The sequence below is a fragment of the Notolepis coatsorum genome (assembly GCF_963971535.1).
Source record: "Notolepis coatsorum genome assembly, chromosome: 4".
Taxonomy (NCBI): domain Eukaryota; kingdom Metazoa; phylum Chordata; class Actinopteri; order Aulopiformes; family Paralepididae; genus Notolepis; species Notolepis coatsorum.
The window spans coordinates 144,558,590-144,572,302 of NC_140168.1; the positions used below are offsets into that span (position 1 = coordinate 144,558,590).

General features: G+C 47.1%; 1 protein-coding gene across 1 annotated transcript in view; it reads left to right on the plus strand.

Annotated features, from left to right (window-relative positions):
* Positions 1 to 276: 276 nt before the first annotated feature.
* The window catches only part of LOC311226720 (solute carrier family 2, facilitated glucose transporter member 4-like), a gene marked incomplete at its 3' end in the record, with an annotated part of 53,353 nt that continues 39,916 nt past the window's right edge, over positions 277 to 13,713 (plus strand). The window contains exon 1 of the mRNA XM_084312132.1: positions 277 to 427. Coding sequence (XP_084168258.1) covers positions 381 to 427 — 47 coding nt within the window. The 5' untranslated portion in view covers positions 277 to 380. The remainder of the gene's footprint in view (positions 428 to 13,713) is intronic.

Below are 13,713 nucleotides of genomic sequence, written 5' to 3' on the forward strand. Positions count from 1 at the left end.
ATAATTAACAATATAATAAAATTATATAATTTGTGATGAATAGTTAAAAAGGGGTAGGAATTTTAAAAAGTGTATACTTCTTCCTACTCCTTTTTCGAACAGGGTAAACTATGATTTGTTTATCTGTTTCTCTTTTTGTTGTCTTTTTTTATTATCTTTAGGATATGTCAAATGAACAGATATATTTTAGTTTTTATACTTGTTCGAAAAAAAAATCTTTCATTCATTCATTCACCCCTCCCCCCGGTCTTGTTCCCGGCGCGTAGATCATCGAGCAGGAATACAACGCCACGTGGTTCCACCGGTATGGAGAGTTCATCCCTGCCGGGACCCTGACCTCCCTCTGGTCGCTGTCCGTGGCCATCTTCTCCATCGGGGGCATGCTGTCCTCCTCCTGCGTGGGCATCGTGTCCGAGTGGCTGGGCAGGTAGGCAGGGGGGTCCTGCACATATACATACAGTGGGGGGCACAGGTAGGGAGGGGGGGTCCTGCACATATACATACAGAGGGGGTGCAGGTAGGGAGGGGGGATCCGGCACATATACATACAGTGGGGGTGCAGGTAGGCAGGGGGGTCCTGCACATATACATACAGTGGGGGTGCAGGTAGGCAGGGGGGTCCTGCACATATACATAAAGAGGGGGTGCAGGTAGGGAGGGGGGTCCTGCACATATACATACAGAGGGGGTGCAGGTAGGGAGGGGGGTCCTGCACATATACATACAGAGGGGGCGCAGGTAGGGAGGGGGGGTCCTGCACATATACATACAGAGGGGGTGCAGGTAGGGAGGGGGGTCCTGCACATATACATACAGAGGGGGCGCTGGTAGGGAGGGGGGGTCCTGCACATATACATACAGAGGGGGCGCAGGTAGGGAGGGGGGGTCCTGCACATATACATACAGAGGGGACGCAGGTAGGGAGGGGGGCCCTGCACATATACATAGAGTAGGGGGCGCAGGTAGGGAGGGGGGGTCCTGCACATATACATACAGAGGGGGGTGCAGGTAGGGAGGGGGGTCCTGCACATATACATACAGAGGGGGGTGCAGGTAGGGAGGGGGGTCCTGCACATATACATACAGAGGGGGTGCAGGTAGGGAGGGGGGGTCCTGCACATATACATACAGAGGGGGCGCTGGTAGGGAGGGGGGTCCTGCACATATACATACAGAGGGGGGCGCAGGTAGGGAGGGGGGGTCCTGCACATATACATACAGAGGGGGGCGCAGGTAGGGAGGGGGGTCCTGCACATATACATACAGAGGGGGGTGCAGGTAGGGAGGGGGGGTCCTGCACATATACATACAGAGGGGGGCGCTGGTAGGGAGGGGGGGTCCTGCACATATACATACAGAGGGGGGTGCAGGTAGGGAGGGGGGGTCCTGCACGTATACATACAGAGGGGGGCGCTGGTAGGGAGGGGGGGTCCTGCACATATACATACAGAGGGGGGTGCAGGTAGGGAGGGGGGGTCCTGCACGTATACATACAGAGGGGGCGCAGGTAGGGAGGGGGGTCCTGCACATATACATACAGTGGGGGCGCAGGTAGGGAGGGGGGGTCCTGCACATATACATACAGTGGGGGCGCAGGTAGGGAGGGGGGGTCCTGCACGTATACATACAGTGGGGGTGCAGGTAGGGAGGGGGGGTCCTGCACATATACATACAGAGGGGGTGCAGGTAGGGAGGGGGGTCCTGCACATATACATACAGAGGGGGTGCAGGTAGGGAGGGGGGTCCTGCACATATACATACAGAGGGGGGTGCAGGTAGGGAGGGGGGTCCTGCACATATACATACAGAGGGGGCGCTGGTAGGGAGGGGGGGTCCTGCACATATACATACAGAGGGGGCGCAGGTAGGGAGGGGGGTCCTGCACATATACATACAGAGGGGGTGCAGGTAGGGAGGGGGGTCCTGCACGTATACATACAGAGGGGGGCAGGTAGGGAGGGGGGGTCCTGCACATATACATACAGAGGGGGTGCAGGTAGGGAGGGGGGGTCCTGCACATATACATACAGAGGGGGTGCAGGTAGGGAGGGGGGGTCCTGCACATATACATACAGAGGGGGTGCAGGTAGGGAGGGGGGGTCCTGCACATATACATACAGTAGGGGGCGCAGGTAGGGAGGGGGGGTCCTGCACATATACATACAGTAGGGGGTGCAGGTAGGGAGGGGGGGTCCTGCACATATACATACAGAGGGGGGTGCAGGTAGGGAGGGGGGGTCCTGCACATATACATACAGTGGGGGCGCAGGTAGGGAGGGGGGGTCCTGCACATATACATAAAGAGGGGGCGCAGGTAGGGAGGGGGGTCCTGCACATATACATAAAGAGGGGGCGCAGGTAGGGAGGGGGGGTCCTGCACATATACATACAGTAGGGGGCGCAGGTAGGGAGGGGGGGTCCTGCACATATACATACAGTAGGGGGTGCAGGTAGGGAGGGGGGGTCCTGCACATATACATACAGTAGGGGGCGCAGGTAGGGAGGGGGGGTCCTGCACATATACATACAGTGGGGGCGCAGGTAGGGAGGGGGGGTCCTGCACGTATACATACAGTGGGGGTGCAGGTAGGGAGGGGGGGTCCTGCACATATACATACAGTGGGGGGCGCAGGTAGGGAGGGGGGGTCCTGCACATATACATACAGAGGGGGCGCTGGTAGGGAGGGGGGGTCCTGCACATATACATACAGAGGGGACGCAGGTAGGGAGGGGGGGGTCCTGCACATATACATACAGAGGGGGTGCAGGTAGGGAGGGGGGGTCCTGCACATATACATACAGAGGGGGGTGCAGGTAGGGAAGGGGGGTCCTGCACATATACATACAGAGGGGGTGCAGGTAGGGAGGGGGGGTCCTGCACATATACATACAGAGGGGGGTGCAGGTAGGGAGGGGGGGTCCTGCACATATACATACAGTGGGGGTGCAGGTAGGGAGGGGGGGTCCTGCACATATACATACAGAGGGGGTGCAGGTAGGGAGGGGGGGTCCTGCACATATACATACAGAGGGGGCGCTGGTAGGGAGGGGGGGTCCTGCACATATACATACAGAGGGGGGCGCAGGTAGGGAGGGGGGATCCTGCACATATACATACAGAGGGGGGTGCAGGTAGGGAGGGGGGGTCCTGCACATATACATACAGTAGGGGGTGCAGGTAGGGAGGGGGGGTCCTGCACATATACATACAGAGGGGGTGCAGGTAGGGAGGGGGGGTCCTGCACATATACATACAGAGGGGGGTGCAGGTAGGGAGGGGGGGTCCTGCACATATACATACAGTAGGGGGCGCAGGTAGGGAGGGGGGGTCCTGCACATATACATACAGAGGGGGTGCAGGTAGGGAGGGGGGGTCCTGCACATATACATACAGAGGGGGGTGCAGGTAGGGAGGGGGGGTCCTGCACATATACATATAGTAGGGGGCGCAGGTAGGGAGGGGGGGTCCTGCACATATACATACAGAGGGGGTGCAGGTAGGGAGGGGGGGTCCTGCACATATACATACAGAGGGGGCGCTGGTAGGGAGGGGGGGTCCTGCACATATACATACAGAGGGGACGCAGGTAGGGAGGGGGGGTCCTGCACATATACATACAGAGGGGACGCAGGTAGGGAGGGGGGGTCCTGCACATATACATACAGTGGGGGCAACAGTGGCTCCGGAGGTAGAGCAGTCGTTTGTTAAACCAGAGGTACCCGGTTTGATTCCCGCTCCTCCCGTGCAGCATGTTGAGGTGTCCTTGAGCAAAGACACTTAACCCCTAACTGCTCCCGATGAGCAGGTTGGCACTTTGCATGGTTGCCTCCGGTGTGTGAATGTGTGAGTGAATGGGTAAAATGTGAGGAACAAATTGTAAAGCGCTTTGGATAAAAGCGCTATAAAAATGCAGCCATGTACCATTTACCATTTATATACTGTAAACAGGATACAGATTTAACGTGGACATTTTGTGAAATGTAAAAAAACAACAACAAAAAAACATGTAACGTTGGTCCTTAGATTTCCTGTTCTTGAATTGAAAGGCATTCAAAACCCATTTAAAAAACCCACCACTTTGCTTTAAATGCGGGCGTCATAGCAGCATGGGAGAGGGAAGGTACAGGTATGGACAGGGTAATAGTAGAAAGACATAAATATAAGCAATAAAATGTTATTTGAATATGAGAAAAAATAAACAAATGTAAACAATGAAATGAACTCTGAATATAAAAATATGAGAATCTGAATATATACTATGAGTAAGAGTAAAAGTAAACAGTATGCACAAGGTGCAGTATACACAAGGTACCCTAAATGGCATGATATACGTCATACGTGCGTCTATACTTTCCGTAGCCGCATTTCTGCAGACCCCTCTCTGATTGGTTGAGCCCATTTCTGCAGACCCCTCTCTGATTGGTTGAGCGAAGCCCCTCTCTGATTGGTAAAATGAAGCTCGGGGGTAGACGCCGGCTCGTGTGGTGAGCACAGACCATCGCTATAGTTTCCCAACAGGAGTAAAGTCTGTAGCAATCCGAAGTGACATTGACCACCAGACTCTTTCTCTTAAGGCATTAACTGGGTTAATTAATATAAATGTTATATTGTAACTGTCTAGTTACACATTGGTTCCGAAACATGTATGTTCCAGGCTGCAATTAAAACTTTGAATCTGAGAGTGCTGGTCCGGCTTCCTGCTTTCTTCTAAATGTCTAGTTAGGCATTAACTGTGTTAATCTAAATGTTACATTATAACTGTCTAGTTAAAGGGGCTATGCACTGCTATTCCTAGCACTATTTGGGCAACTTTACACAATTCCTGTTAGTCTATTGAAGACATTAGTAATTTTTTTTTCAAAAAAATGCATTGTTTTATATTTCTAATCAAGTACTCGAAACCATCATTTTTCAGCCTCGAGAAATCAGGCTGTTATGGCCTGGCTCCGCCCATAAGCACTTTGAGTGACAGTCAGACCACAGTCTGCACTGGTAGAGGGAGGGAGGGAGGGGGGGGAAGAGAGAGAGAGTTCAGTTCAGTTCAGAGTTTTTATTTGCCACATGGAATAATACAATCATAGTTTCTTCATTAAAAAATCATAAATAGTCATTCCATGGACAAAAGGAGCAGGAAGAAGAATAAATCTTATAGTTATATAGTTACCTGCCCCTTATTCCTAAACTAACATGTATTTTCTTAATGGTCGGCGTATAACCTTATTTACACAAATAATCATTTATACCATGAGAGAGAGAGAGAGAGAGAGAGAGAGAGAGAGAGAGAGAGAGAGAGAGAGAGAGAGAGAGAGAAGCCCCTCCCTCTCTCTTCCTTTTTTCTTTCTATCACTCTCCCGTTCGGAGGTGTGTGTCGCGCGGACCTCCGTGCGGCAGGTCCCCCCCCCCCCCCCAAGTGCCCCCTCTCTCTCCCTCCCTCCCTCTCTCTTCCTTTTTTTCTTTCTATCACTCTCCCGTTCGGAGGTGTGTGTCGCGCGGACCTCCGTGCGGCAGGTCCCCCCCCCCCCCCCCCCCCCCCAAGTGCCCCCTCTCTCTCCCTCCCTCCCTCTCTCTTCCTTTTTTTCTTTCTATCACTCTCCCGTTCGGAGGTGTGTGTCGCGCGGACCTCCGTGCGGCAGGTCCCCCCCCCCAAGTGCCCCCTCTCTCTCCCTCCCTCCCTCTCTCTTCCTTTCTCTCGGCTCCCTCTCGGCTCTCTCTTCCTCTCGGCCCCGCAGCCCCACTCGCTGTCTAGTCTAGGTAGAATGGGGGCAGGCATTAGCTCCAACCACAGAGCCAATCGCATCACTGTGTCTATCCACAGCGCCCAGTGACGTGCTCAGGGACTTCAAATCAAAATGACCCGATTTACTAGAGGCACAGAGGGGTTGGGCTGAAACGGAGCAATTCGCCAATATGGTATTTAGACCCTAAAACACATTGATACGAACTCCTATTACTATAATACAATGCTAGAGACTGAAAAATGACATTTATAATGCATGGGACCTTTAAGGCATTAACTGGGTCAGTTCGTATGATGAAACACATGTTATTATATGTTTGATTGAAATGTTGTGTCTTACTAATAATAACTAATTCCTTGATCAATAGAAGTCTCTGTGATACTTTCTGAATATGATGTTCCCAAAATGTTTGGGAACATCAAATGGGCAGGGTTATAATAGAAGAAAGACAGTGTAAACAATATAATTAACTCTGAATATAATAATGAGGAAAAATAAACAGGATACACAACAAGGTGCATGAGATGAACGCGAAATAACATAACGTTATGTTATATAACATTACAATATGCATAACGTTATGAATAAAACGCGAAATAACATATAACGTTATGTTATATAACGTTACAATGTACAGTTTCTGACAGCTGTGTTGTCACGCGAAATAACGTTATACGCGAATCTGGTAGTAAATTTCTTTTTATCTTCTTGATATGATAACATTACGCTCGCCTTTTGCCGCGTGACGAGCTAAACCAATCAGAGAGGGGCTTCGCTCAACCAATCAGAGAGGGGTCTGCAGAAATGGGCTCAACCAATCAGAGAGGGGTCTGCAGAAATGCGGCTACGGAAAGTATAGACGCGTCATACGTTGTAGTCTGTGCAGTCCTAATAGTTCTCGAGTTCTGCAGCCGTTAGTTCTCCAGCTCCCTACATCCTTCTCAGTATTCCACATATTTCGTCCTTAACGCTCCAGGTTTTACACCGAGGCTCACGTTTGAATTCAAAACCCACAAACGTAATAGCGTCACATATATAGGAGACGACCAGCAACAACTGTTGTCACAAGCTTGACTTAAGGTAACCAATGGGGGCTCTAATACAAGCCTCGGTTTGATACATCAGGGCTTCCCTTCCACGCTCGCGCAGCAGGGACCACCTCAGTCATTCTGTCAACACGCCGACCCAACTTCCCGCTGCAACCCAAGCTTCGGGCGTAAACTGGACATCGGCCCACCGCTCCCACCGACTGAAAGGGGATCCCAGGGTGCACTGGGCCAAAGGGGATGGGGTGTCACTCACATAGATATATATAGAACACTAGATAGCTTGCCCGCGCTGCCGGCCAATGGAGAGCGACGTCACTGAACCGCCGCCATCTTGTGAGGGTCAGCCTTGAGTGAGAGTGAGTGAGCTGCACAGACAAAAGTACTCATAACTCGCTGAAAAATATTGACGGATTTACAAACGGTTTGGTTTATTACAAGCATTATTAACGTGGCTATGATTCAAGCGGTTTGTAAAAAAAAACATCTTTAAAAAAAATATTATAAGTATGCAGTATCATAACTACATCTTTGATGTTTATAGCAAACCAACCCGTTTGTAAATCCGTCAATATTTCAGCGAGTTATGAGTATTTTTGTCTGTGCAGCTCACTCACTCTCACTCAAGGCTGACCCTCCCAAGATGGCGGCGGTTCAGTGACGCTGGTGACTCCGCCTTAAGCTATCTAGTGTTCTATAGATATCTATGGTCACTCATGCTGGGTAACACGCAGGAAGACTGTCCTCAAAAGGCAGAGGTTACCCAGCGGGGCTTTTAAAGGAACACGTCAACTTTTTGGGAAATTAGAAATTTGCTTATTTGCCATCTACCCATTTTTCAAAAATCAACAGGGCTTTTGAGGTGATGAAATCACTGCGCCCAGGCAGCAGTGGTTCGGCAAAAAATAGTTCAGAAAATGTCTAATTCTTTTTTTCTTTTCTTTTTCCCACATGGTAAATACACAGGTCACAACATGTTTACAGGAAAGTTTTGGAGTTGTATTTGTATTTCGTGACTGTTGGGACTAGGCTACACTGGCACACCTACTTCAAGAGAATAACGCTAAGCTAGGCTAATGGTGCGGCTGTTCCCTAAGCCTAATTCATGCACAGAGAAGAAAAGGCTATGTATCTGCTTGTCTAACTCCAGGGTAGATGGCAAATAAGCTAATTTCCCAAAAAGTTGGCGTGTTCCTTTAAAGGAAGCGGGGCACTGCCTCCAGCGCTCGCATGTTCCCAAGGCCGCCCCACACCGGTGGTTCTCAACGTGGGGTCCGGGGGCCCCCACAGGTCCTAGTTACATTGCACGAATGTTTAAGATAAGATAAGATAATCCAGTATTGATCCCCTTGGGGAAATGCGGGCGTCCTAACAGCATGGGGGAGTGGAGGTACAGGTATGGACAGGGTAATAGTAGAAAGACATAAATATAAATATATCTGAATATAAATGTATGCGAAAAAATAAACTGTGTACACTATATAATTAACCCTGAATATAAAGATATGAGAAGAAAAAACTGCATGAACAAAGGTGCAGATGAGGGTCTGTATTGTTCATTAGAAGTTATAACGAGAAGAATGTATAAAAGTATAAGACTGACTTCTGATGTTTCATTGTTCACACTATGTCCCCATATGCAGCATGAACGAGATTCTGGAATCAATTACATTTAGACTAAATCTGCTCAGATAGGCGTCACTGGGACAAAATCCTATGAAGTGAGTGGGAGGGGGGGGGGGCATGATATCAATGTTGGGGTCCTTGACATGAAATAGTTAGACAATACCTGTTAGCTTTGCCAAATCTAAATTCATTATTTATTATATTTGTCAGAGAGGCAACATGATCTGAATAAGAGTCTTTAATATGCTCAGTGTAACCCAGGGTTTGGCCTACAAGTTAACCTTTATGTACTATTACCCAGTAGTACTAATCTATATATTTTATACCCAGTTTAATCACCTGTACGTTGTATATTACTATTGCAATTTACTGTTACATTTGCACTCTGGTTGGATGCCAAAAGTATTTTTGTTGTACTGCACTTGCTGTATGATAACAATACATTTTAATCGAATATAATCGAATGTAGCTTTGCTTTCCAACGGCAGGTCCAACTGAGAATAACAGAGGGAAGGATGAGAGTAGCCTGCTTAATCAACTTAATCACCTTTTTCTAATACAAATATGATGTATAAACAGTATAATTGTAATGCAATCAACAAATCTCAAGTATTCCAATGCATGAATATGTCTTATTTTGGTTTGCTTAGTTGAGCTTTATTATCATTCATGTTTTTGCTTTGCTGCTTTGTATCATGTCATCTTCTGTGTCACACAGAAGATGACATGATACAAAGCAAAAAACTGTGTGACTGAAATGTACCTCTATGATATCATAACGCTCACTTTTAAAAAGCAGTGACAGCTTCACACTGTGGCCTCTGCCAAAACATAGAACGAGGTGTTCACTGTGTTCCTTGTACAAGACTGCCACCTAGAGACTAAAAGATCAAACTAATTCTAAAGATTATTTTCGACACCAAAACAGTGGTATTTTTTGGATGATGGGGTTAAAGTATAATTATACCCACCACTTGAACTACCCCTAGTTTAACTATCCCTGGTTTAACTACCCCTACACCACTGGTTAGTTACAGTGGTTCCCAACCTTTTTGGGCTTGTGACCCCACTTTGACCCCTGACATTCAAGACGGACCCCTTTCTTGTAAATTAATTTGTGGGGGACGCAGGTCATCAAAGAAATCTTTCCTTCTCTGTCACTCTGATTTTCTTGATAACTTCGTTGAAATGTTTGAGCCTTTCAGCACATCTGATCATAGGGCCGGCCCTGATATACTTGATGCCCTAGGTGAGTTCTAACGCCTTCCCCCCTGATCCCCAGAGGGTATGGGGGGTATGGAAGATTGTAAGCAAGAAAACAATCCAAGTTGACATCTTTAATGCATTATGTTTACCTGCTATCTGTTTAAAGATTAGATAAACTTAGATTGTTTTCTTTTATACAACGAATGAATGAAAAACAGGGAACAAACGGGGAACACAAACTCGCATTAGCCAAGGGGAGACTAGTGACCCCATTTAAATTATATGAACCCCTGGGCTAGTGCCTAACAAAGCTGTATGTCATATTCAACATCCTAATGTGAAATGATGCACACAGTGTCCTGCCCCTTTTCTCCACATGTGGTGTAACTGCAGCTATGGTTAACAGTTGGTTAACACTTTGAATGCCACCCACGAGTTTTCTCGTGATATTACCCCCCGGGTTGAATGCCCACTCACGAGAATATTCGTTTTATTCGTTTTTTTTTATTAGCGATCTGAAATCATATTGCATCAAGCGAGCCTACCGTTGGAGATCCAGTCACCTCAGGCACTCAGATGTGAAAAAAGCGCCCCCTATCGTCTCCCAGATGGTAAATCACCCTTTTGGATTGGACTCAATGAAAGTGAATGGGAGAAAGGATTTCTGACTCCACATTTTACGTCTCACTCACGCAGCCGGCATCGACCGGCATCACTCCGGAGACTGAATAGCAGCGGGGATTATGTGTTCTACATACACGGTTGATCAATACAATGATCGATTTTTTCGAATGGTGACCGCTATGAAAACCAGAGACAAAAAATGCTCAGAGTTTCGTAAAAGTCAGTCAAAGCTTACCATAAGCACGAGCAGTGAACTCCAAGCCCACGTGACTGAACTCAAACTGGAAAGAAACAGACTAAGAAATGATGTAAACTCCATGATCAAAACAGCAAAAAAAAAAATCATCAATGACAAAACCGAGGAAAACAAAAACAAACCACGTGAACTTTGGAAATTACTCAATAACCAACTAGGCTGCAGTAAAAAACTTAAAACCAGATTCTCAAACATAAAGACAGACAACACGCTCATCACAGAAAAGCTGGATGTACAGTAGCCAATTACTTAAATAGTTTCTTCACAAACATAGCCACAACACTGGTAAACAAACTACCCTCCCACTCAGGGCATTATGGGGTAGAACACATAGTAGCATACTACAAGAACCTAGGGGTCCACAAAGACGAATTCAAACTGGAAATGGTAACAACAGATGAGGTACTCAAAAAACTGAGCGCCCTCCAACCCAACAAGGCCACTGGCCATGACAACATCCCCTCCAAATTCCTCAGAGACTCAGCAGCCGCCATCACCCCAGTCATCACACACATAATAGACCTCTCCATAAAACAGGGACACGTCCCCAAGGACTTCAAAATTGCGAGAGTGACCCCTCTGCACAAAAAAAGGCAGTAAATTAGACCCAGGCAACTACCGCCCTGTTTCTATCCTTACCTCCATCTCGAAAGTCATGGAAAAAATTGTATACGAACAGGTCGAAAAATACCTTGTGGAAAAAAATCTAATCTACGAATTCCAATCTGGCTTCAGAACATCCCACTCCACTGACACATGCCTTCTCTATTTAAACGACCACATCAAACAAGAGGTGGACGCAGGCAAATACTGCGGCATGGTCATGCTGGACCTACAAAAGGCCTTCGACACTGTCAATCACACCATTCTGATTGACAAGCTAAAAGCAATTGGTTTTGATAGTCTATCAGTGAGCTGGATGCAATCCTACCTGGAGGGGAGAGAGCAGATGGTGGAGGTAAACGGTACCCTATCCCCCCCCCTCACAGTAAGCTGTGGTGTTCCACAAGGAAGCATACTAGGTCCGGTACTGTTCCTAATTTATGCAAATGACATGTCGTCAGCTTGTGACTGCAACTTGTTCCTGTTTGCGGACGACTCAGCCCTGCTGGTCTCTGACAAGAACAAGTTACAGGTTGAAAAAACCCTCACCTCAGAACTAGGCAAAATCTGCATATGGCTCGCTGATAACAAACTATCATTACACATGGGCAAAACAGAGTCCATTCTCTTCGGTTCAAATAACAAACTCAGCAAGACCGACGGCTTCTCAGTTACAGTGGGTGACAATATTGTCACAAGGAAAGAAGATATTACCTACCTGGGTTCCATCCTAGAGGCAAATCTTTCCTGTGACAAAATGGCATCCAATGTAATAAAAAAAGTCAACCAACGAACTAGATTCTTGTACCGGATCTCCTCACTGGTAAACAAGAATACCGTGAAGACTCTAGCAGGAGCACTCATTCAAGGGTACTACGACTATGCTTGCACCTCATGGTACCAAAGCACCTCAAAGGCGCTAAAAGCAAAATTACAAACATCTCAAAACAAACTGGTCAGACTACTGCTTGACCTTACTCCTAGAACCCACCTCACCCCTGCCCACTTTGACAACCTAGGATGGCTTAGAGTAGACGACAGAGTACAGCAACTTGCAATGGGCCTGGTCTACAAGATACACTACACGACCAAGGTACCCATGTACATGACAAAATACTTCCCAAAGGTCAGTGAATACCACGATCACAACACCAGAGGGAGCTCCACAAATCATGTTAAACCCAGATTCGGCTCAAACAAGGGACTAAACACGTTTCGCAATTATGCCACATCAATGTGGAACGCCCTACCCAAAGCTGTAAAGGAATGTGAATCACTACCCACTTTCAAAAACACTCTCAAAAAACACCTAAGGGAGACTGCAACTCGAAACTGGCCCCTGTAAATGTCCGAACACAACCCCCTCCAATGTACAGTAAATTACCAAGTATGGTCTTGTCAATAATCCAATGTACAGTGTTTGTTTGTACAGGTGTACAGTGTCCCCCACCCACCCCTCCTACCCAACCCCCCCCCCCCCCCCCCCCACCCACCCATCCACCTCCAATGTACAGTCCCCCCCCACCCCCACCTACCCAATCCAATGTACAGTTTCTACGTCTAATGTATATACTCTTTTCTTTCTGGACTCTTTTTGTATCACAAACAGTACTGTAATTGCAAATCTGGTATGTCATAAATGTATAGATGTAGCAGTACTGTCTATCGGTATGTCATGTATGTCTCATATGTTACGATGAATTGAAAATGGGGGACCCTGATGTAAACAAGACGAAAGTCTTTCTCTGGTCTGCATCCCCTTAACAATTGTATGTATTGAGCTGTACTGTACTGGTACCCATTCTGCAATCTGTTAATAAAGTTTTCAATCAATCAATCAATCAATTGGAATAATCCATTTGGATACCATCTGATCTCAGGTAAGGAATCTATGTTATCAGTCTTAGGATAACCAGACTCGTTTTCACGGATATATAAGCGTTTCCCCTATATGTGATATGGCTGTTTTGACTGTAAAAGCCATCAGGAAATAAGAGCGTGCGTGCGCACACATATACTATCGATTATCGATAAAAAAACAATATGCTTTGACAATGTTGACTGGAAAATGAGTCTTTGATAAGCGACGGGCAGATTAGACACACTAGATTAGGCGATATTAACGTTAACATTGGAATGGATTTGGGCATTCAAGGGGGTAAAAAGGAAAACACGGACTGGCTCTCAAAGTGTATAGTTATTTTCATTTACAATTTTATATGCTTATTTTTGTATATTAGTAATAATACACTCAATTGTATTTCACTGTATTTCTTATTGGTTTATATAAGATATATATTTGTGAGGATTCGCCTGTTCCCTAGACCTCTTCCCTGTCTCCTCACCTCACCAGCCCCCACCCTTGCGAGATTTTTCCCTGCCTCCTACTCTTCACCAGCCCCCACCCTTGTGAGAACTTTTGCCTGCCTCCTACTCTTCACCAGCCCCCACCCTTGGACATTCTGTTCCTCTACCTTCACGCAGCTGTCATAGTTTGTGATTAGCGCCCCAGAGGGCTTTATATACCTGGACCTCCCTTCCAGTCCTGGTCGGGTCGTTCTGTATCTATGTTCACTCTGTGTTCATGAAGTTCTGTACGGTTACCATCCTGTA